Consider the following 22,152-nt stretch of genomic DNA (forward strand, 5'->3'; position numbering starts at 1 on the left):
AGTCACTAGCCATTGATTGGCTTTGTGTGTTTCCTTCATAAGATTCTATATTTGCCTTTAATGGGGGGTGTTGGTGTCTTATTCCAAAAGGTGTGGAACTCACTGGCAGGACAGGAAGGTTGATATCTTTAAAATAGCAGCAGAGGTGGCTAGGATTTGTGGGATTTAAACTACATGAAGTTCATTGTCAGGTTGTGCACTGGCCCTCTTTTCTCTTGTGCCTGCTTACTATAGTTAAGTTCCCAGAAGCACTTCTGCTTTATTCTTATACGAGAGATGAGGGTTCATGCACAGTTCATGTCTTTGAAAAGCCTTCTATGCCTTAGTTGAAAGAAGGCCTCTTTTATATTTTTGCCATGCAGCACATTCTGTGGGACCTGTAAATATTCAATGGGCATACCCCCACTGGAGAGGGAGCAGAGACTGTTTCTGCCTCTTTCATCCAACTGCACTGTATGGTGCCACGGGTTTGTTTTAACATCTTAATTGGACTTTTACTTGCCTTGCATTGCATTGCTATTAAAGGTCTTAAAGACCTAAGAAAAATACATATTAGTAAAAAACTTTAATTACTCGGGAAAAGTAGTGATTTTTCTCATTTTTGGTATAAAAAATCATCCAATTTCTTGTTTAACAGTATTTTATTATGAATGCCTTATTAAGTGAAACTATCTGGATAAAATCAAGATCAGACAGTCAGTTACTATAAGCTGCTCAATTGGCCAGCCTGACTTTAGGCCCTGTGGAGACAAAAATAAATGTTTTCAGGGATAGGTGACCACGTGGCCAAGTCAGCCTTTGCTTAGAGGCAGTCACTTTCAGAGTGCAGTTACATGCCATCTCATCTGAGCCTCCCTGAAGAACAGCTCCTTGAAGTAGATATTATTGCTACAGACTGAGAAACTGAGGCTTACAGTGTGCATTTTGTACTTGGAATGGTGTGGAGGAGGGTCCTCCGCCATTCAGCTAGTCGCCTTCACCACCCCCTCGCACGTGCCCGTTCACACTTAATGTGCCTTCAGGGAGGCTGGCTGGGTATTGAGAGATCTAGCTTGCTGACCAGTAAACTGGAATGATGTGAGGAGCTGTTCCATGAAGGAAGGGAAGATCTCCTGAGAGTTGGGAAAGGAAAGAGTCTGCCCACGGAAATCACTTCTGTGGACAATTTTCGGTAGTGGCCCCTGGGGAAGTAGAGTAGAAATTACCTTGGTACTTTGGCTGATATGAAATCTCAAATGATTGACACTTGCCCGGCGGAGGCTCTGCTATATTGCCACGCTGCAGTAAGCCGAAGAGGTCTGCACTTCGCCGGTCGTGAGCTTATGGAGGAGAGTGAGGGGGTTTCCCTGTGCGATGATTAGTGCTACTAAAATATAATTCCTTGGGTTCTCTGCGCACCATAAATATCATCAGGCTGCCTATCTCTGGGTCTTCTTTCCTAATGAAAACATAATAAACCATGTATGCTGTGTGCTTATCTTCAGTCATCTTGCTGATGCCTGAATTTTTAAGCCTGTTGAAACAGTCTCTTCAGTGTCATATCCTTTTTAAAAATAGGTAACACATGATTTCTTTTTCCCAGAAGGTACAAAGGTTGATGAATGGGTATCCTCTCCATCTCCACCCCCAGTTTGCAAATACGGGGTGTGCGATGTTACCAGTTTCTTGTTTAACCTCTTACTGCCTATAAGAGGAAGAGGGAGGTTATGTATAGTTGTTGTTGTTTTAATGTTTTATTTATTTTTGAGAGAGAGATAGAGACAGCATGAGCAGGGGAGGGTCAGAGAGAGAGGGAGACACAGAATCCGAAGCAGGCTCCAGGCTCTGAGCTAGTTGTCAGCACAGAGCTCAACACGGGGCTCAAACCCACGAACTGTGAGATCATGACCTGATCGGATGCTCAACTGACTGAGCCACCAAGGCACCCCTAACTTTTTTTTTTTTTTTAAACAGTCATGATGGTATATTATATACGCCATTCTGCCCCAAAATATACTGTATTTTGAATTGTTGAGCAACTAGGTCTCCCTCTTTATAAAACAAAGCAAAACAAAAAACAACTGATGGTTTCTGTTGTATGGCCAATTTATAATTTATTTAATCTGTTCTCTGTTAAAGTGCCTGAGTGTTCTTTGTAGCTTCCAGTTTTTCTCCTTTTGTGTGTATATAACAAATACCCCTTTGTATTTGATCCCTTCTTTCTAGACATTTGTCTTCTTCTGTGCTCTTGAAATAAAGTGCCTAAAAATTATGTCTCCACTCATGCAAAATATGATGAGCTTTTGTTCTAAAAGATGTGGTTTGGCGTATTGATGGGGAAGGCCTGGAACTAAATATACTGCTATCATTTTAAGAAACAGGACATTAGGAAGAGGAGGTTCCCATTTCTTGGAACAGCCACTGAAATAGCCAACATAGGCATCAAATCCTCACAATCCATTTGTAAATTCTAGTCAGATTTATTTTCCATTCACAGAAATTGTTCCTTTTTTTCCCTCTACAGGCAGTTCCTAACGTATATATGTGTCTTCCATACAAATGACCATGTGCGGAAAGCCCTCTTCAGCCATGTGGGGAAGTGGGAGGAGGGAGATTTCACAATTTCACTGCCAGGGCTGCAGCTGGGAGAGTAATTCTTGGCATTTCAAGTTGAAACTTTGAATCCATTTTCTCAAAATAATACAGTTGGTAGTTAGCTTCCCTCACGGTAGCACTAGTATTCTAGTACTGTGCTATAGATACACGATGGCTTTAACTGGACCAAGCGCTATTTATAACATTGTTTCTTGGAGAAGACATATTCCAAAGTCTCAACTGGAAAACAACCTGTTGGTCGAGGTTTGTGAATACTGGATTGGATCCTTGGCGCCAGATTTTACTTTGCCAAACATGTGGGCTGGGGGTAACCTGTGTCTGTCTAGGGTCAGAGGTTCGCACTATTGTTTATGGAGACCACAGGGAGACTTAGGAAGGTACAGGATGAGCTCCTTGACACCTGGATGATCAGAGTTAGTGAGGAAGGAGCAGAACTTGACAAAACGAGTGCTTTTTCTTCTCCAATAAAGGAAGAAGTTTCAGAGAGAAGCTTTAGAGCAAGCGACAGCATTTCAACAGACTGACTAAAGTAGCTTTGTGAATCTCAAGGACAAAGATCCTCAGGAAGTTTTTGTGGGCAGAAATATTTGAAAGAAACTTTGGGGGCCTGCAAAGAAGTTGCCACCTGAGCCTAAAGGGTATATTTGAGGCCCAGACCAAAGGGTATTTTTGCCAGCCATCTTCTGTGACTAACACTGCTGAGAAGAACTGCCCCTTTTTTGATTTGGTGCATTTGTGTAGGGTGGGGAGGGTGCATTTCACAGGAAAACTAGATGTGATGGCAAAATGATGATAGAGATTGAAAGGTTCTCACAACTTGTCTGTGATATTCTTTTGCTATAAGAGAGTATATTCTTTACTTTTTAGTCTTAACAATTTTTTGTGGAACTTTGTAAGCATATCCTAAAATAAAGAGAATAGTATAAAGAGCTCTATGTACCCATCCACCAGCTTCAGTAATTATGAATGTTTTGACAGTTTCATCTATCTTCCTGCCACTCCCCCCAGAATAGTTTAAAGCAAATTCCACACATCATAATATTTCACCTTTAAATACTTGAGATATTTCTAACATACAAAGAGAAAAAGTATAACCACTGTACCACTGTCACATAAAATTAATAATTATTTAATGTTTTCTAATACTTTGTGTTTAAATTTCTCCAGTTGTTGACTTGGGGTGGTGGAGAGGGAACAATTGCAAAGAGGCATGAGAAATTTGGGTGGGGGGTGATGGGTATGTTCATTCTTTTGATTGTGGTGATTCTAGAAGTATAAAGTGTATGTCAAAACTTATCAAATTGTATACTTTAAATACGTATAGTTTGTTGTATGTCATTTATATCTCAATGAAACTGTTAAAAAAAATGTAGTGATAATAGAGGCACACAATATTTTAAAACATTTTCCCCAGTCACCTGAAAATTATCTTTTTATAGTTGGTTTGTTCAAATCAAGATTTAAATATGAGCCACACAGGGGCACCTGGGTAGCTCAGTCAGTTAAGTGTCCAACTTCATCACAAGTCATGATCTTGTTGCTCATGAATTCGAGCCCTGCATGGGGCTCTATGCTGACTGCTTAGAGTCTGGAGCCTGCTTCCATTTCTGTGTCTCCCTCTCTCTCTGCCCCTCTCCCACTCATGCTCTTTTCTCTCAAAAATAAATTTAAAAAAAATTTTTTTTAAATATGAGCCACACATTGAATGTTGTTGCTATGTCTCTAGGTTTCATATAATCTATAGCCGATCCATCCCCACCCCCATTTTCCTCATATCATTTATTTATTAAAGACTGCAGATCATTGAGCCCATAGCATTGGCCACACTCTGAAGTGGTAATCTGGCCAATTGCAGCCTTGTGGTAGCATGTTCTGTCACCAACAGTTCTTAGACCCTAGTAGTTAGATCTGAATGCTTCACTGGACAGATTCAGTTCTTTCAGCCAGAGGACTTCATAGGTGGTACTACTGTGAACCCTTCATTGGATCCTATCAGGAAAGCATGTAGTATCTGGTTTTCCTGCTTTTAGTGTAAAACTGATCAGTAGAGTCAGGTTGTTGGGTCTTAACCATCCCTGATAAAGTTTCCTGTTGGCTTTCCCCTAGTAGTATAAGGAGCTGCTGCCTCCATCCATTAGTTCATTAGGGGTAAATTGTTCGCTGTGTGTGTGTGTATGTGTGTGTGTGTGTGTGTGTGTGTAATTTTTAACAGCTCTGCTAAGGTATAATGTACATGCAGTTCACTGCACATACTTAAAGCACCCAGTTCAAGAAGTTTGGGCACACATGCACGGCTTGACATGTGCATACATTTTGACGACTAGCTGGCTGCTGTGGAGACATACTGTTTTGGAGACACACTGCAGGGACAGACCACAACTCCTGGGGTCAAATTTCTGAAGGGTCAACCCTGATCCTCTCAGTGGCAGAAATTTTCCACATGACAGTGGACTAGAAGAGGGAGCTTTTAGTTTGGACCTTGCTTCAACACTAGCTTGTCCCGTAGACAATGCTCAAACATTTACACCGGGTTGTAGCAAACAGGCCCCTTTGATCAGATAAATTTGATCAGCATAAATTACGGTAAAGCTGTGTTTCATGCTTATACAGCACACCTAGGTATCCTCTACTCTTGGCTGCCACTTCTCTGTAGAGTCATAGGTGACATTTCTAAGAGCACATATGTGTGTGTTTCCCTGTGGATTCAAAATGTCTTGTGAGCACTCTCTTTTAGCCACCTTTCCTCAGTCTAGTGTCCTCCTTGATGAGGTGTTAATGAGTTTTAGACACAGACATCTTTGGCAAGAGTATTAGGTTAATCAATCAAAAGGTCACATCCCTCGAAGGCCAGCTAGCTTAGCTTTGTTCCACAGATGGCATCTCCGTAACCCCCTGTCAGTCATCTTATGTATCTGATCACCTGGAGACCTGCATGAAACTGTATATATCTCAGTGCCTGATCATCATGGCTACCAAACAAACAAACAAAACAGCGCAAAACATGTTCAATAGCTTCGTCTTGCGGATACTGTTAATAGTCATATACATAATGCAGGCATCTGACCATAAATCCAACCTGAGACTGAGGCCCTGCAATGAAATTGAAAGATTTTATATTCAAAAGTTCTTGCGGCAGGCTGAAAATACTAAAAATTGTGGAGTTGTATGTTTTAAATGAGTGAATTTTATGGTATATAAACTATCTCAATAAAGTGCTTTTTAAAAGGTGTGAACATTATCTTGGGGTGCCTGGGTGGCTCAGTCACTTGAGCGTCTGTTTCTTGATTTCAACTCAGGTCATGATTCCAAGGTTGTGGGATCAAACCCTGTATTAGGCCCCGTGCTGAGTGTGAAGCCTGCTTATGACAATTCTCTCTCTCTCTCTCCCTCTGCCCCTCTCCTCCACTCAGATTCTCTTTCTCTGAAAATTAAAAAAATAAAATACATCACCTTGTACAGAAATGATACTCAACATTCTAGAAATAGATGAATCACTGAGAAGAGAGCCAAAGACAGAACCTTGAGAAAAGCCTACATTTCCAGGAAGAGAGACACACAAACACAGGGAAGGTGTAATTACAGACATAGGAAGAAAACCAGAGAAGAACAGTAGCCTAAAATTCAGGCTAATGAAGTTAGCCAAAAGGAAATTACTGATGACCTTTGAGAAAATAGTTTCCATGAAGTGAATGTGTTAAAGAGTGAGCTGCGAGGAAGATGCAGCTGCACGTGATCTTGCCAGAAATAAAGTAGGCAGGGGAGAAAGTGTCTGTATGCCTCTCTTTCTGTCTGGACAGGAGGACTTGGGCATAGGTGTACCTGGGGAGACAGGTGAACAAAAGACTGCAGAGACTGAAGGCACAGACGGCTTAAACCCAATCCCCGTTCTTACTGTGGTCAGAGAGGTTGGTATTTGGTACAGAGCATTTTTTTCTCTGCGTTGTTGTTTCCCTGCTGGGCCACAGGTATGGCCCCTGCCGTAGGTAAAGCAGGGCTGTGGGCCTGGCCCAGTTCCCTATGTGAACCCTACTCCTTTTTTAATGAAGAAGGTAAGTCCTAATTCAAATGAGAGAGACATGACCATGTGGGCATAACCTTAAATCTGCTGTCACTCACGATTAGACAGTCATTCCTGAACACCAGTCCCTGATTACTGACATCAAGTGAGCGGTGACACAGCTCACAAGGCTTGGGCACACCCAGCGTATGAGCATGCCATTGCCTGTGGCCCAGAGCCACTACTTCAGCAGTCCTCCTTTCCTCAGGTCAGAGGGCTAAAGAACACACTTAGTGCTTCTGAGGTCCTCTCAGAGAATTCAGCCTCTAGGAGTCTCCGAGCCATGCTCTGACCTATGGGTTACCTCCACCCCAGTCCCCCGCCATCGCCCCATATTCAGGGAGGATGGGAACAGAACAGGGCGGGAGAAAGGGAGCAGAAGGAGTGGCGGTGCTCCACCCATTCACCGCGCTTGCCACACGTACCCTGCCTTAGCAGAGGGCTTCTGCGCACTCTCACTAACGTCATCCCTCCCAGGCTCTGCTCCTACTTTTTGTTTTCCTTATTTTGTATTTATTTTTCACCTTACTGAGCCGTAATCTAAAAATGCAAAAGGCTAGTTTTGTTGTGCTTTGAATACAGCCTTTTAGAGCCCTACATAATACTCTAGAATGCAGCATTCTTCCCTTTGGGGTTATTAACTGTATCTTTCATCTTTTCCTTAATTGTATGTTGGTATTAAATTATATTTTCCCATATCTTTTGGAAATAAAATGTCAGCTGAAAATAAAATTCACTTTCGATACTTATTTAGAAAACTGTATTCACCATGTCTTTTCAAGCAGTCTTTGCGAGTTTTGTGGTACATGCAATTTAGGGTACATTTAGTAAGTTGAAGGGTTAACATACCCTGCGCTGTCGCATATGGCAGTGAGCAGAATCGCAGATGTTGATGATACCACGTAATTAGTATTCTTTTATGTAAATGAAGGCTGTCAGCATGTTACCATAGTGTCTACTCTCTCTGAAGCTGGAATGTATGCCACTTGGTCTCACTAAGACCAGGCAGGATTATTCCACTGTCCTTAGTTAAGAACTGGGAAGAAATCACTACAATGAGAGAGACAGAGAAGAAATGGGAATCTCCCCAAAGGAGATTATTTTTTTCTTCTTTGGTTTTTGTTGATTCTCATCCCCCCACCCCCACGCCCCAGCCTTCCCTGCAGAAGTTTTATTCTGGTGATGTAGTTACATATTTAGGATCAGGTAAGAAATTTGCTACATGAGACCAGTTGGAATGGCCCAATTAAAAGACAATTATATTTTTAAGCTATAGATTTTTGAAAGATGATTGTAATGTTCAGTCATCTCATACACTTTTTTTAAAAATGACAGGCTAAATCTACAAGTTTCTATTTCAGAACAAAAGGCATAAATTGAAGATTTCATTACCTTCTAATTTAATATTTAGTGACATTAACTATAATAGGATGCTTTTAAATAGTGGTTATGACTTTTAGCCCAGTCGATTCACATTTTTAAAATAAAACTATGGTAATTAAAGAGGCAATAATATTTTGTCAAGTTTACTTACTCCATGTGTAGATAATCCAGGGCATGTAGGATATTCATTTAAAGTTGCTCATCTCCTTAACGGTGGAGAACTGTTAAGCCACGTCTTCTTTGCCAGTTACGCTGCAAGTTTATCTCTTGGATATTGGGTGTCTGTCACACTGGGTGATGTAGGTTTTAAGTGGAAATATTAGGACTGTTATGGCCTTTCGGCATCATGAAGGAAAAGGTGTACATGCCAGAAAAATGTAAACTAAAATTCCTATGCCTGTGGGTGTTAGGCCTGTTTCTTAAACAAAGTCAGAGTATGTATGAGAGGTATGTTAAACACATCGTCTGTCTTGAACTGAGTATACCTGGATTGTGTTCTCTTTATTCTTTATTTTGTATGTTGGTTAAGATGGCTTTCTTCTTTTGTGTCACTTTTGGGTGGTTTCCAATTCATGATATGCTTTTCTTCTCTAGAGAAGCTAGTCTGCCTAGCTTAAATCAGTGTGGTGAGGTGCAAAGTAGCCCCGTGTTTTCCTGAATGGATTTACTCTGCCATATGGCAGGTTACTGAGTTGCCACGACAGATTTGTAATGGGAAAAGGGCTGTGCAGGAAAGGATGTGCGTGATCAGCAGATTTATAGATCAGAAAATGAAATCGGAAGAAAGAATTTCCAGAGTGCCCTTTCCATTTGACAGCTCTTCACTGAGAGGGTACAGAATGGTTTTTTAGTGTTTTTCTCTTTTGGCTTTTGGTTGCTCCAGCATATATTTCCAGCACAGGAGTTGATTCTGCAAGGCATCAGTGTTCTGAGTGTTGTGTTGCTGGATTCCTGTTCACAGAGATACTCTCTTTGTAGGATTGGAAGCTGTGCTGTGTTTCATGTGATAAGATCTCTGTAGCAATTAAATTCCTGAAGACACATCAAGGCTCCTGTTGGCTAAAATGAGGATTTGCCAGGTTTTGAGTCATAAGAAGAGGCTATTTAGATACAATTCTGAATCTTCCAAAGGACAGAAAACAAAAAGAAAAGCCAAGTGAGCCAAAGATTTATCTGTCCTGGTGTATTTAAGTCTGTGCTATCCAGTATTGCAGCCACTAGCCACATATGGTTATTTAAATTTAAATTACTCAAAATTAGGGGCATCTGGGTGGCTTATTTGGTTAAGTGTCAGACTCAATTTCGGCTCAGGTCATGATCTCCATGTTCGTGGGTTTGAGCCATGCATCGGGCTCTGTGCTGACAGCACAGAGCCTGCTTGAGAGTCTCTCTCTCTCTCTCTCTCTCTCTCTCTCTCTCTCTCTGCCCCTCTTCTGTTCTCTCTCTCTCTCAAAATAAATAAATAAAATCCAGTCCCTCATTCTCACTAGCCATATTGCAAGTACTCAATAGGCACAGGTGGCCAGTTAATACAGTATTAGGCAGCACAGATAAATTATGTTACCATCATTGCTGGCAGTTCTATTGGATAATATTGGTCGAAGTGGAAGATTTCAAGGAAGAGAATTCTTTCTTTGATTTCCTTGAGGACATATTCATCCCTATAATTTACTGGATTAGTGCAGTGGTTCTGAGGTTTTAATGCACAAACGAGTCCTCTGTAGGGCTTATATAAAATGTAGGTTTGAGACCTCTCCCCAGACTCTAATTCATTAGGTTTGGGGTTGTGACCAGAAATCTGTACATACAACAAGTATCATAGGGAATTCTGATGCTGGTAAGTGGCTCAGAAATGACATTTTGAAAAATACTAAGTGAGGAGTATTGCCAGTCTATTGATTTTTTTCCCCCCTTCACTCTGTAATTACTGACTTTCTTTTGTGTCCCGAATAATTGGTTGTAAGCACCCTGCATACTCAGCTTGAACTCTTGGTTGGTAATAAGTAGCAAAAAGAAAATTCATTTATTTACCATCTCATCTTTTTAATATGTGTATGTTTTAATTTGGCTGTGCCCTACAAAAAGGAAAAAGATGGTTAATTCAGTGCCATTTTGGAGTGTGTGGGACGGTAATTCTGACAGAACACCTCTGACCGCTAAGAGCTGAGCACCCACAAGCTGTAAAATTATAAAGGAGTGAAAAAAGAACTATAACACATGATCGTCTCGCTGAAGAAGATTATATCTAATTAGGAAATACATCCAGAGACGTACAGGGCACTTAGTAACAAGTCAGTAATTAGAAAAATAATGTAGGAGAACCTAAATCCTGAAAGAACTCAAAGGAAAAGCATGATTTGACTTGATTGAAGATCATCTATATTGCTTTCCTTTGTATGATTTAAAGGTTTCTTATCTAGGGACATGGCCTTCGCCAATCTGGAATGGGCAGTAAAAAATAGGAAGGATCTCTCATTTGGTCCTGTGGTACAGTCGTGGGCTTTAGCAATAGATAGGCCAAAAAGGGCATCTGGAAACCAATTAAAGGAACCACTCAGAACGTACTGGATTTAAAACTTCTCTGCGTCACTCCATAATTATGGAACTTCATTTGCTCACAGAAATGAAGGTAGAGAAGAAATGGGGGTGAAGGAAGTTTACTTTATAAGAGGAAATACTTATAGGGAATTTAAATACTAGTACTGGAGGGGCGCCTGGGTGGTTCAGTTGGTTAAGCATCCGACTTTGGCTCAGGTCGTGATCTCATGGTTCGTGGATTCAAGCCCCGCATCGGGTTCTGTGGTGACAGCTCAGAGCCTGGAGCCTGTTTCAGATCCTGTGTCTTCCTCTCTCTCTGCTCCTCCCCCACTCATGCTCTGTCTCTCTCTGTCTCAAAAATAAATAAAACAAACAAAAAGTTTTTAAAAATGCTAGTACTGGAAAAGAAAAAAAAAACTATGAAGGTTCCAAAGAATAGTTTTCTTTTAAAATGATTGTGCAGCCTCTTTTCCTTGGAGAAATTGCCCATTAAGTTTCTCTGAAGAACAATATGGAAGAAGCAATGGTAGGAAGACAGGAAGAAGAAGAAAAAGAGCTCAATATGTTGCCACTGTTTTAAAAAGCATTTTCATATATGTGTGTGTGTATATATATATATGGATATGATATATATATATCATCTGGAAGATTTGCTTTTTTTCTTTTTTGCTTGGTAGTTTGGTTAAACCAATAGCCACTCCATCACTTGTCCTAAGAGATCTGTCTTTTCTTTTCAGTAAAGAAAGTAAAAGTTTTCCCACCCTTTCTACAAGATGTATATGTTCTTTTCACATTGTCTTAGTCCCTCAGGGTTGCTATAACAAAAATACCATGACTCGGCTTATAAACCCAAACATTTCTCATAGTTTGGAGGCTGGGAAGTCCTAAGATCATGGCACCAGATTCCATGTGTGGTAAGAACTTCCTGATTCATGGCCATAACACTGGCTCTTCACTGTGTCCTCACGTGGGTGAGGGTTGAGGGAATTGTTTTATAAGGACACTAAAATCCCATTCATGAAGGCTTATCCCATGAGGGTCACCCCATTCATGACCTAATCATCCCCTAAAGGCCCTGCCTCCTAATACCATCACCTTGGGCAAGGGGTACTTTAGCACATGACTGGGGGGGTACACAAACATTCAGACTATAGTAGACATTTAAAATGTTATTTAGATTCAGGTGCCTTGCTGGCTCAGTCAGTAGAGCATGTGTCACTTGATCTAGGGGTTGTGAGTTTGAGCACCATGCTAGGCATAGAGCCTACTTAAAAAAAAAAAAAAAAAGTTATTTAGATTCAGGCTCACAGACTACCTCCTTAGCCAGGTTCTTTGGACCCAAGAAAAGAAAAATGGCACCTTAGGGGTGCCTGGGTGGCTCAGTCAGTTGAGCCTCTGACTCTTGATGTCGGCTCAGGTGAGTTTGAACCCCGCGTAGGGCTCCTTGCTGACAGCTCAGAGCCTGGAGCCTACTTCGGATTCTGTGTCTCCTTCTCTCTCTGCCCTTCCCCTGCTCACACTCTGTCTCTCTCTCTCTTTCAAAAATAAACATTAAAGAAAAAAAATTTTAAAGAAAAATGTCACCTTGTAGTCTAGAGGACTTTCTCTTTCTTACCTTTACCTATTCTGTTATCTCTGCTTTGAAATACATTGAAACTGACCTAAGATTGCCTTTATATTTGAGGGTCTTCATCTCTCATAGGTATTTGAAACATTATGTCTCTCCTCTCCTCTGTCCCTTTGTACATACAACTAGGATCTTGATCAGTACAGGATACAGAGGACATCATCAGTTTGGAGATGGTTCGGAATACAAGTTTCTTTCCCCTAGTGGCCAGTTGGGTGCAATGTTAATGAACTAAGGGTAATATCATTTCCTAAGTAATACAAATAGGACTCAGGTAAAAATGAGCTGCTATTCAGGAATTTATACAGGCTTAGAAAATGTAAAGCTTGAACTTGGCGCTAAGCCCTCCTCCCAAGACAGTATTTTTTTTCTTCCTTCCAAAGGAATCAATTTTGAATTGAAAACTAATGAGCATTGAGTTGAAAATGGCAGTTGCAACCCTCTTTCTAGGAAAATGTTTTGCTGAAAGCTTTCTCTCTCTCTCCCTCCCTCTCTTTCTGGGGGCCCTGTCGTGCCAGGTTGAAAGACTGGAGCCTTCCATAAGACATGGATAGATGCAAACATGTCGGGCGGTTGCGGCTGGCCCAGGACCACTCCATCCTGAACCCGCAGAAGTGGTGCTGCAGGGAGTGCGCCACCACGGAGTCCGCGTGGGCTTGTCTCAAGTGCTCGCACGTGGCCTGCGGCCGCTACATCGAGGATCACGCCCTGAAACACTTTGAGGACACTGGGCACCCGCTAGCCATGGAGGTCCGAGATCTGTACGTGTTCTGTTACCTGTGCAAGGACTACGTGCTCAACGATAACCCCGAGGGGGACCTGAAGCTGCTCAGAAGCTCCCTCCTGGCGGTCCGCGGCCAGAAGCAGGACCCGCCGCTGAGGCGCGGCCGGACGCTGCGGTCCATGGCCTCGAGCGAGGACGCCGTCCCGCCGCAGCGCGCTCCTCAGGGACAGCCGCAGATGCTCACGGCTCTGTGGTACCGGCGCCAGCGCCTGCTGGCCAGGACGCTGCGGCTCTGGTTCGAGAAGAGCTCCCGCGGCCAGGCGAAGCTGGAGCAGCGGCGGCAGGAGGAGGCGCTGGAGCGCAAGAAGGAGGAGGCGCGGCAGCGGCGACGCGAGGTGAAGCGGCGGCTGCTGGAGGAGCTGGCCAGCGCCCCTCCGCGCAAGAGCGCGCGCCTGCTGCTGCACGCGCCGCGCGCCGCCGCCCCGCGGCCCGCCGCGCCGCGCGCTCCCGCCGCCGGCCGCCCCGCGCCGCGCCGCGCGCCTGCCATCGCGCCGGGCGTCACGGGCCTGCGCAACCTGGGCAACACCTGCTACATGAACTCCATCCTGCAGGTGCTCAGCCACCTCCAGAAGTTCCGCGAGTGTTTCCTGAACCTCGACCCTTCCCAGACCCGACAGCTGTTTCCCAAGGCCCCCAACGGGAAGGCTCCGCTCTCGGGCAGGCCGGCCAGCAGCTCGGCTACGGAGCTGTCGGCCAGGAGCGACCGGGCCGAGTCGTGCGGGCGGGAGGGCCTCTGCTTCAACGGTGGGGCCTCCATCAGCAGGAGCCTAGAACTCATCCAGAACAAGGAGCCGAGCTCGAAGCACATTTCCCTCTGTCACGAACTGCACACCCTTTTCCGTGTCATGTGGTCCGGGAAGTGGGCCCTGGTGTCGCCCTTTGCCATGCTTCACTCCGTGTGGAGCCTGATCCCCGCCTTCCGGGGCTACGACCAGCAGGACGCGCAGGAATTCCTCTGCGAGCTGTTGCACAAAGTGCAGCAAGAGCTCGAGTCCGAGGGCACCACGCGCCGGATCCTCATCCCCTTCTCCCAGAGGAAGCTCACCAAACAGGTCTTAAAGGTCGTGAACACCATATTCCACGGGCAGCTACTCAGTCAGGTAGGTTGGCCCACCCTGACACCTGTTCTGCCCATCGCACTGCAGGGGGGCTTGCTGGGTAGAGTTTGGGCTTCCTGTGAGCGCCTCCCCCAGGTTATCCGCGCGGGCGGACTAGGGTAGCCAACATTTGCTGTAATTAAGCATAGTGGAGGGTGACCATTGTACCTTTCATCATGCCATTGGCTGTATGGGCTCCTCGGTGAACTTGCCGCCTCTTTCTCGGCAGGTTTTCGGTTGAATTTGCCATATCGCTTCATTTTCAGTGAATGTCTTTAAGCTTTAATGACAATATAGGTCATATAATATTCTCATTGTTATAATTAAGGACCCATTGTTGACATGCCATTATAGGCGACCAAACAGCTTGCCTATAACCCAGGTTCCACAGCAGTTTGAAAGAGCATTCTTCCTTCCAGGACATTTCTTTACGTAAAAGGAAGGGAGGTGGCTAGGAGTATGCCCAAGGCCTAAGCAAGCCCCTCTCCTGTTCCTCATGACCTAGTCTTTTCTGGATTATTAGCCATGTACGGACATAGGCTAAGACTCATAATAAAGATTTTGTGAGTATGTGCAGAGAGAATTTTTAGAGTTAAAAAAAGTGGACAACTTAGGAGATTCAGGTAAAACTTCTACATTATGCTTCTGAGGTTTGTGTCTTGGTATTTTTAAAAGGATGCTGAATGGGATGGAAGAGAAGGTTTATTTAGGCTTCTGTGTTTTAGCATGTGAAAGGGGGACCATTTATGGGCACTTCCTCTACCCCCTGAGGCTCCACAGGAAGAAAGGTGCTTCTGGGAAGGTTTCAGTGGGAGAGAAGGTCTAATTAGGTACCTTAAGGCTCTTTGACTACAGGGATCTGTGTAGGGATACTGCAAGACTGGGAAGGTTTCAGTGGGAGAGAAGGTCTAATTAGGTACCTTAAGGCTCTTTGACTACAGGGATCTGTGTAGGGATACTGCAAGAAACAAGGGCAAAAAAGAGAGGCAAGTTGGAGGGGGCAGAAGGAGCAAAGTCTGGATGAGGAAGGAGTGAGGATGAGAGAAGCGGACAGGAATCTGCCAAATCTGTCCCAGATTGATCCGTGAGTGATCCCATGATAGCCTTCAATCTGTACTACCACAGCATTGAAAGGTAGAGCCTGCTTTGGAACAGAAGAGAGAAGGGGTAGGTAATAATCTCTGTGCTGCGTGGGTTCCTGGTTCCAGCTAGCATAAGAGTTAGCAATGTATACCAGAAGTAATATGCTCTAATGCTCTTAAAGTTACACTTGTTATTTTAATATTACAATGAAAGATTTTTTGAAAACTACACTTAGTTTTGGGTAAGTCATGTGTTTTGTATAAATCGAGCAAAAGTGTATGGGAGATTACGTAACCTGTGAATCAATCTTTTCATTCTAGGTCACATGTATATCATGCAATTACAAATCCAATACCATTGAGCCCTTTTGGGATCTGTCCCTGGAATTCCCTGAGCGGTATCACTGCATAGAAAAGGGGTTTGTCCCTTTGGATCAGACAGAGTGCCTGCTCACTGAGATGCTGGCCAAGTTCACAGAGACAGAGGCCCTGGAAGGGAGAATCTACGCTTGTGACCAATGTAACAGTGAGTGCTGGGAAGTGGAAGGGGGGTGGGGGGGGTGTGCACCTGGAATATCAATTTAAGATGCTGCTTTTCCCCTTTTAGTCAAAAGTAACACTGATAATATTGAGTGGTTCTAAAGCATCTTTTAAAGATTTTTTTTCTCCCATTTTCCTAAAAACAAGCATGTGGGCGTCCTATGTTAAAAAAACAAAACAAAACCTAGGTGTTGGGCTTCCTTTGACTCCTGCTGTGATTGACATTAGTAGTTATCTCCAGAGGCATTTGAAAGTGTGGATCCTGAAATAGGGACTCTAAGAATGTTAGCACTGGGGCGCCTGGGTAGCTCAGGCGGTTGGGCGGCTGACTTCTACTCAGGTCATGATCTCAAGGTTCTTGGGTTCGAGTCCCACGTCGGGTTCTGTGCTGACCGCTAGCTCAGACCCTGGAGCCTGCTTTGGAGTCTGTGTCTCCCTCTCTCTCTGACCCCTGCTCATGCTGTCTCTCTCAGAAATAAATAAAACGCTAAAAAAAAAAAAATGTTAGTACTTAGCTTTGTAGTACTACAAGGGTCCTGCTTAAATTCATGAATATAGATTTGACACTTCTTATTTCACCTACAGTCAGGTGGCTTAGCGTGTTTGAGGGTTATGGTGTCAGAAACATGTATTTTTGTACTGAATTTGTGGATTTCAAGTCTGTCAGAATTGATGCTGAATATTGGTATGAGACCAAGAAAGCAAGTCCTAAGGGGCATCAGCTTCATGGTTACTTTCTGCATGTGTTTCACAGGCCTTCACAGGCCGTGCACTGGGGGAGGTGGGGAAGGAGGTCATAACGTATCTCTGTCATGGCTCTAATTTTACATAACGTATCTCTGTCATGGCTCTAATTTTAAAGTGGAACTCTTCCCATGTGGTGACATAGACGTCCAACGCAGAGCTCCTTCTGTCTTGCCACACTGACACTCCATGCTTTTGCTAACCCAGCACATACAGCAGGAATACAGAGCAAATGCTTGGAAAACTCATGTTTGGGTTTTTTGGCATGTCAAGATTGGGAAGCTAAGATTAATGGGTTGTGTAGATATCTTGAAATCAATTTGCAACCAGAAAATAATTTGGACTACAAGTTTTGAGAGCCACAATCTTATAATGACCCTTCTTAATATATTTGCATATGATCTTTTGAAATAGTAAATTGTGGGAAATATGTTTTCCCTAAAGAAATCAGGACAAAAATCAACAGTCATACTTGATAGAATTTTGTCACTTTTTTTTTTTTAACGTTTATTTATTTATTTTGAGAGAGAGAGATAACACACATGAGCAGCAGAGGGGCAGAGAGAGAGGGAGAGAGAGAATCCAGGCTGTCAGCACAGAGCCTGACATGGGACTCGATCCCATGAACCACAAACCATGAAATCATGAGTTGAGTGGAAATCAAGAATCAGACACTTAACTGACTGAGCCACCCAGGCGCCCCACTTTGCCATTTTAAAACGCTGTACTTGGTTGACTGTAGAGTCACCTGCCCTGTTCCTCATTGAGATGTAAAGATAGTGACTTAAATGATCTTAGTAACAGCAGTATCTATTTGGTTTTCCTTTTTTTTTTTTTTAAAAAAAATGTTTATTTTTGAGAGAGAGAAACAGAGTGCAGCTGGGGGAGTGGGGGACAGAGAGAGAGGGAGACACAGAATTGGAACCAGGCTCCAGGCTGTGAGCTGTCAGCAAGGAGCCCTACGCGGAGCTCGAATCCACAAACCATGAGATCATGATCTGAGCCGAAGTCAGACACTCAACTGACTGAGCCCCCCAAGCAGCCCCTATTTTGCTTTCTTAAGACAGTGATTTGTAAAGCTTTTTACTTGTAAGGAACAGAAGGATGTTAACAGCTTTAACTCCATAATTCTCAGACATGATAGATTGGGCAAGAAATATTTTTATTGATTTTTGCAAGAAAGCCTTGTTTTTCTAGTTGCCAGATGTGCCAGTTTATCAGGATTTCTCTAGGCAGGTTCAGATAATAGCAGGGAAGCAAATCTATGGCTCAAGTACGAGATGCATTGTTGTTGCTTGTGAGGTTTCAAAACTATCAGTCTTCTCCCTCTCTGTGTGGCCAGCTTAATCAAATGGAGACAGAACTGATCAATCTCCGCTGAATCAGTCATTTCCTTTTCTTTGTGAATTTCATTTTAGGGAAACAAAGCCAGATTCTATATTGTCTTCATCGTAGCTCACATACTCCCTCTGCTGAGAGTGGCAGTCACTGCCAAGGTTCCCAGGCAGAGCTGCAATAATTTTTGAAAATCCACTGGTGAATCAGAATGTAAAATAAGGCCAGGCCCCTCTTTGGATTCTCCTTCTGTTGAGGCCCCTTACATGTCATGACCACCGGCCCTAGTAAAAGGTTCTGTGGCACACTCGTGTTGCTGCAGTCCATTATGAGACCAGCAGCTTCACCTCCTGTTGTCGCAGGAAGCTGCATGGAGCGTCCTCTGGCTGTGATTTGCTACCCTCCACGAGTGGTACAGGTATAACTTAGTGGTACAGGTATAACCTAGAGTCAGGTGGCAGGTTCTTCAGACACTGAGACCATGTCTCAAAGACAATTAGCAGGCACCACAGTGGACCACTAACCACTAATTTTATATTCCCCTCCATTCACCAGGCTGATTAATATAATAACGGAGTAGTCATTTGTAAATGGTTATAGAGAAGGCTTCTGATGGAAATTAAGAGAATTTTATTTCCATGGTTTATTTGATGTAACTTATTTTTTTTTTAACGTTTACTTCGCTTTTTGAGAGAGAGATAGAGCACAAGTGGGGGGGTGGGGCTGAGAGAGAGGGAGACCCACAATCCAAAGCAGGATCCAGGCTCTGAGCTGTCAGCAGAGCCCAACGTGGGACTCAGCTCACAAACCGTGAGACCATGACCTGAGCTGAAGTCAGACACTTAACTGACTGAGCCACCCAGGATTCCCTGTTTGATGTAATTTAGAAATGCATTCTCCTCGGGACACCTGGGTAGTTCAGTCAGTTGAGTGTCCGACTTTGGCTCAGTTCATGATCTGTGGTTCGTGAGTTCAAGCACCACACTGGGCTCACTGCTGTCAGACTGCCAGCACAGCCCACTTCGGGTCTTCTGTCCCTCTCTTTTTGCCCCTCCCCCGCTTGCACTCTCCCCAAAATAAGTAAATATTAGAGAAAAAAGAAATGCATTCTCCTCACAAGTCAGTAGCTTCAGAAATAAAATTGGACTCTGAGCACTGCTCCTACTTTGGACTGGAAGAATTTGGCCAGCTTGCCACCTTTGTCCTACATGTTCGGTAATGTGCTTTTCCAAGAAAATGGCTCAAAAACTAGGTAGTATAAAACTACAAAACCAGCAGTTTCTTTTCTAAGTAGTTGTATATGCCACAAACAAATCATGCTTAAAAAAAATCTGTTTAAATATTCTGTCCTGGGGCGCCTAGGTGGCTCCGCCAGTTGAGCATCCGACTTTGGCTCAGGTCAGGATTTCGTGGCTTGTAAGTTCGAGCCCTATGTCAGGCTCTTTGCTGACAGCTCAGAGCCTGGAGCCTGCTTCCGGTTCTGTGTCTCCTTCTCTCTCTCCCCCTCCCCCACTCACACTCTTGTCTCTCTCTCTCAAAAATAAACATTAAAAGGGGCGCCTGGGTGGCTCAGTCGGTTAAGCGTCCGACTTTGTCTCAGGTCATGATCTCCCGGTTCAAGGGTTCAAGCCCCGCGTGGGTCTCTGTGCTGACAGCTCAGAGCCTGGAGCCTGCTTCAGATTCCATGTCTCCCTCTCTCTCTGACCCTCCCCTGCTCATGCTGTCTCTCTCTCTCTCTCAGAAATAAATAAAACATTAAAAAATTTAAAAAAAAAAAAAGGAGAATGCATATTGAGTGGCAAGTCATTGTCTCTGCCCTAGCTAGGAAAGAATGAGACTCCTCACAATCTCTGTCTTCTGCCTTCCCACGCCATATAGGCAAACGACGAAAATCCAATCCAAAACCCCTTGTTCTGAGTGAAGCTAGAAAGCAGTTAATGATCTACAGACTACCTCAGGTCCTCCGGCTGCACCTTAAAAGATTCAGGTGAGCTTGCCCTGGGGCCTTCCAGGTGGCTGTGAGCTGTGGGGTAGCTGCTTCAAAGGCTTTGGTATTGGGAGGGGAAGCCTGTTCCCTAGAGACCCTGCACTTTCCATGGCGATTAAATGCTTCATGCCCAGTAAAGCAAGCTAATGTTGGAGCCCAGGACAGGGCTTCCGCCCTCACAGCCCGATGTAACCAGCTGGCCTGCACTGGGTGTTCGAGCTTAATTTTCTAGCCTCGTTGGACTATATAGAGTCATCTTCAGAATCTAGCATGATAAAATCTGTGAAAAGAAGGGCAGGCAGTAAACTACAAAAAGATTATTTTAGGGATTTCTAGTTTCAGAGTACATCACGGAACGTTCACAGGAAATATATGCGGATACTGATCACTGTTTTATTGATGCACAAATCAAATCTGGAAGGTTATGTTTTCTCATTTCTCTGTTTTACCTTCCTCTACCTATGATAGCATATGCCATTTTTTACTAGTAAGAAATTTATATTCATGTTTTAGGTGGTCTGGCCGTAATCATCGAGAGAAGATTGGGGTCCATGTCGTCTTTGACCAGGTATTAAACATGGAACCTTACTGCTGCAGGGACATGCTCTCCTCTCTTGACAAAGAGACCTTTGCCTATGATCTCTCCGCAGTGGTCATGCACCACGGGAAAGGGTTTGGCTCAGGACACTACACAGCCTATTGCTACAACACAGAGGGAGGTGCGTGCGCTTGACTCTGTGGGGTGGGGGACACGGAAAAGGGTTGGTTTGTCCACATTCCATCACTTTCCTTTTATTTCATCTTTAGAGGGATATTGCATACATTAAAACCCAGTGGAAAAAATTATGAAAGTTGGATTCAAATTTTGGATATATCACGAAGTGACAACATAAGATTGCTCTAAGAATTGACAGGAACTGACACATGTAAAAGTATTTAGCATGGTTCCTAGCACATAATGCTCAGTTAACGTTAGACATTCTATTATTTAAAAAAGTTTTTTTAATGTCTGTTTATTTTTGAGAGAGAAAGAGACAGAGCATGAATGTGGGAGAGGCAGAGAGACACACAGAATCTGAAGCAGGTTCCATCCAGGCTCTGAGCTGTCAGCACAGAGCCTGATGCAGGGCTCGAACTCACAATCTGTGAGATCATGTCCTCAGCTCTAGTCAGATGCTTAACTGACTGAGCCACCCAAGCACCCCTAGACATTCTAATATTAATGCTTCTGCAGACCTCTGTTTCCTTTGTGGCTATGCAAAAATGGTAGGGCTTACCTCACCTCACAGAGATCATGTATGAATCTCATGAGCCCCACCTCATCAAACTGAAGACATTTAATGGGCACTTACTGTATCCTTACCATCTCCCTTACCATGGGAGGTGTGGGGATACAAGGGCCCCTCCCAAGGAGCTTCAGTCCCCGTACCCCAGAGCAGTCTCCCAGGTATTATACTGAGGCACATGGGCTGCAGATGTGCTTTCAGTAATAAACCCCTTAGCCCTTGGGGCAGCCAGAGTGAAATAACTTTTTATTCCTTCTAAATTTTCCTTTATCACTCCTCCATTTGCATTTCACCTCTCCTCCTCTTCCCATCTCTTAGCCCCCAGTCTTCAGTCTGTCTTTGTAGAAGGCCCTAGTGGGCAATGGAAAAGCCTGAGTGAAACGAGGACAAAAATTATAGTCAGTCAGTCCGTATGAGTATTGTGGTGGGGTTTGATGGGGTTAAAGCCAGTGGTTGCAGGGAAGTCTGTCGGCTTCATTTACCTGTAAGTCTTCCCCACCACCACCAGTCAGGGGTTGGCTCTATGCAGAACTCCTCTGTCCCTTTCTTCATCTCCTGGTTTTGCCTGCTGACTGGAAATGAAAATTGGATAGTCATTTTCTCTCTCTTTCCTTTGGTTTCCTAGGTTTTTGGGTCCACTGCAATGACTCAAAGCTGAATGTATGCAGTGTCGAGGAAGTGTGCAAAACTCAAGCCTACATCCTTTTTTACACACAAAGAACAGTTCAGGGCAATGCAAGAATTTCAGAAGCTCAACTCCAAGCTCAGGTGCAGTCCAGCAACAACGATGAGGGCAGACCACGGACCTTCCCCTGAACGGGAGGCATGTGTCAAGGACTGGCTTACTTTTGAACTGTTGGTGTTCATCCATCTTTCCTCTTATAGGAAATAAGGTCTAATGCAGGAACAGATTGCTAGGTTTGCCTCACTGGAACTACGGCAGAAGGTGCCAGGTGACTCCTGTCCTATCATACGATCTGTAGTCACTTTCTTTTGAATGGATTTGGGAATTCCCTCTTTGATAAAACACATCAAAAGGAGTAACTTCTATGAAGATTCTTTCATCAGTTGCTTCTGCAGATAGAGGATCTGGGTGG

General features: G+C 43.9%; 1 protein-coding gene across 5 annotated transcripts in view; it reads left to right on the forward strand.

Moving 5' to 3' along the window:
* The window catches only part of USP49 (ubiquitin specific peptidase 49), an 85,181-nt gene extending 63,082 nt beyond the window's left edge, over positions 1-22,099 (forward strand). For all 5 annotated transcript variants that reach the window (XM_039242621.1, XM_039242622.1, XM_039242620.1 and 2 more), the window contains 5 exons: positions 12,719-14,084; positions 15,485-15,689; positions 19,661-19,769; positions 20,283-20,488; positions 21,681-22,099. In XM_039242621.1, the coding sequence (XP_039098552.1) occupies positions 12,747-14,084; positions 15,485-15,689; positions 19,661-19,769; positions 20,283-20,488; positions 21,681-21,871 (2,049 nt within the window). In that variant the 5' untranslated portion in view covers positions 12,719-12,746 and the 3' untranslated portion in view covers positions 21,872-22,099. The remainder of the gene's footprint in view (positions 1-12,718; positions 14,085-15,484; positions 15,690-19,660; positions 19,770-20,282; positions 20,489-21,680) is intronic.
* The last annotated feature ends 53 nt before the right edge of the window (positions 22,100-22,152 follow it).

The sequence above is a fragment of the Hyaena hyaena genome, unplaced genomic scaffold, assembly GCF_003009895.1.
Source record: "Hyaena hyaena isolate Hyena2069 unplaced genomic scaffold, ASM300989v1 scaffold_211, whole genome shotgun sequence".
NCBI classification, from domain to species: Eukaryota; Metazoa; Chordata; class Mammalia; order Carnivora; family Hyaenidae; genus Hyaena; species Hyaena hyaena.